Here is a 1,915-nt window from a genome sequence, read left to right as displayed (position 1 = left end):
TCCTTGAGACTTCACAGTACAATGGACATCACGTTTATGTCCTTGAGACTTCACAGTACAATGGACATCACGTTTATGTCCTTGAGACTTCACAGTACAATGGACATCACGTTTATGTCCTTGAGCCGGTCTGTTCATTTTGCCGACTCGTACGTGCTTCAAATGTCAGGAATGTGAGACTGATGTCTATGGTGTAGCGGTTAGGCTCTTTGCCGTCTCATGCAGGAGACCCGAGTTTGTTTCCCGAGTTGGGAGAATTTGTATGGAGTATCGTGGTCGTTTTGCTGGGATGTATCTATCGCCACAGCCCAGGTCAGCCCTGACAAGCTGGGTCGGAAGTCCAACTCCTGATTACATGTAATGGAAATTGTGTCGATGGGGATGTAAGAAACGACATTAGAGAAAAAAAGGGAAAATTTGGGTGTGATTAAGATGAGAGGAAAGACTTATTAAATTTCTTGTAAATTCTGAAGAGTGTCTTGCTGAAAGTTGTAGTTATAGCAAACTGCGATAATACGTATACTTTGTAATTGAACTGTATTTTTTTTTTCTATAGCCGTCTTTTCTATTTTTTCTTTCCTCTAGATTACTGAGCAATACAGAGGAGCTGGTCTTGATGCTGGATATTCGGAGGATGAGTTTACTCTTCTGAAACCAAAGACTTGTAGACTCCACGTATCGAGTGTACACACTCAGCAACAATGGGGTTGTTACCTCGTTCAGTTCGTCGCAGGCGTTCGTCCATCATTTATTTCGTTCTGGTACTACTGATCATCGTCATCTTAGCTCATTACTTTGACTTGCTGAACTTTCCGACCACTCACCTGGCGCACTACTCAAAACGTTACATTCGTTACCAGAAATACAAGCAGTCGGAGCCGTATCGCACGGGCCCTGGCGAGCAAGGGGCTGCCGTACTTTTGCATGGAGAGGAGAAAAAGCTGGCTGACAGCTTGATGGATGCAGAGGCTTTCAATAGGATTGCCAGCGACAAAATTTCTCTTGAACGATCGATAAAAGATGTTCGAGACGAAAGGTGAGTGGCTCCAATTTTCTTTCTGTAACTGTATTTTTTCTTGCACTCTCTAGGACACTTGAATAGAGAATAAGGGTCTTGAATATCTTGCTCTCCCTGGAAAAATTGAAGGCTAACGAGGCAGGGGTAGGCCCAAAGCAAATTACTTGCAAAGCCTCATTAGATGGGTGACAGGGAAAGGTCAGGATAATAATGTATAGCTTTCTTGAGAACTTGCGCAAAAAGGAATGAATGGCGGATCGTGGTCTTTGATGTTGGTCACAGGTCTAACATTTGATGATGATCATCATTGTTTTTTTAATCCTTTTTGACCAGAAATTTCCTCTTGGCAGTGCACTTAACACAAGACTTTGCTATAAACCATCTGGTACAAGTACTTTCAGCACTGGCATGTCGGGAACAAAAAAAAGGTTTCAGATTGCTTAAAGTAAGTTTAAGTCGTGCTGCAATTCGTTAGGACTGATAGGAAACTCAGTCACCAAGTCTTTCTTCAGAGGATCTTGAAGATGCAGTCTCAGAAGACATAAATATATATATTACATCACTCATAAAACCTATTTAAAAAAAAGACCTTTTGTACATAACAAATGACAAAAGGTACAGCGACCGAAATGGAGTAATATTTTCCAACTCGACGCCTGTGTCAGTAAAATGGGACAAACTTATAATTATGCTCGGGGATCGATTTTTTTCCCTGTCCCATGTCTTTTTCCACAGCCCTAGCACACTAGGATCTATTGTTTAGCTGGGTGTACGAGGTGAAGACGCTAGGGCGGAGTATGCCAGGATAAACCGTGGTACCACAAACTGCAGTACAGTTTGACACAGTTTGACACAGTACAGTTTGACACAGTTTGACACAGTACAGTTTGACACAGT

General features: G+C 42.1%; 1 protein-coding gene across 1 annotated transcript in view; it reads left to right on the top strand.

Annotated features, from left to right (window-relative positions):
- Window positions 1–1,036, top strand: part of LOC106013913 (polypeptide N-acetylgalactosaminyltransferase 13-like) — a gene marked incomplete at its 3' end in the record, with an annotated part of 6,756 nt that extends 5,720 nt beyond the window's left edge. Inside the window, 1 exon segment of the mRNA XM_035973607.1 lies at window positions 586–1,036. Coding sequence (XP_035829500.1) covers window positions 702–1,036 — 335 coding nt within the window.
- Between the last annotated feature and the right edge of the window lie 879 nt (window positions 1,037–1,915).

Source organism: Aplysia californica, unplaced genomic scaffold (assembly GCF_000002075.1).
Source record: "Aplysia californica isolate F4 #8 unplaced genomic scaffold, AplCal3.0 scaffold01500, whole genome shotgun sequence".
Taxonomy (NCBI): domain Eukaryota; kingdom Metazoa; phylum Mollusca; class Gastropoda; order Aplysiida; family Aplysiidae; genus Aplysia; species Aplysia californica.
Note: the sequence above shows the minus strand (reverse complement) of the source record. Positions and strands in the feature narration are given on the sequence as shown.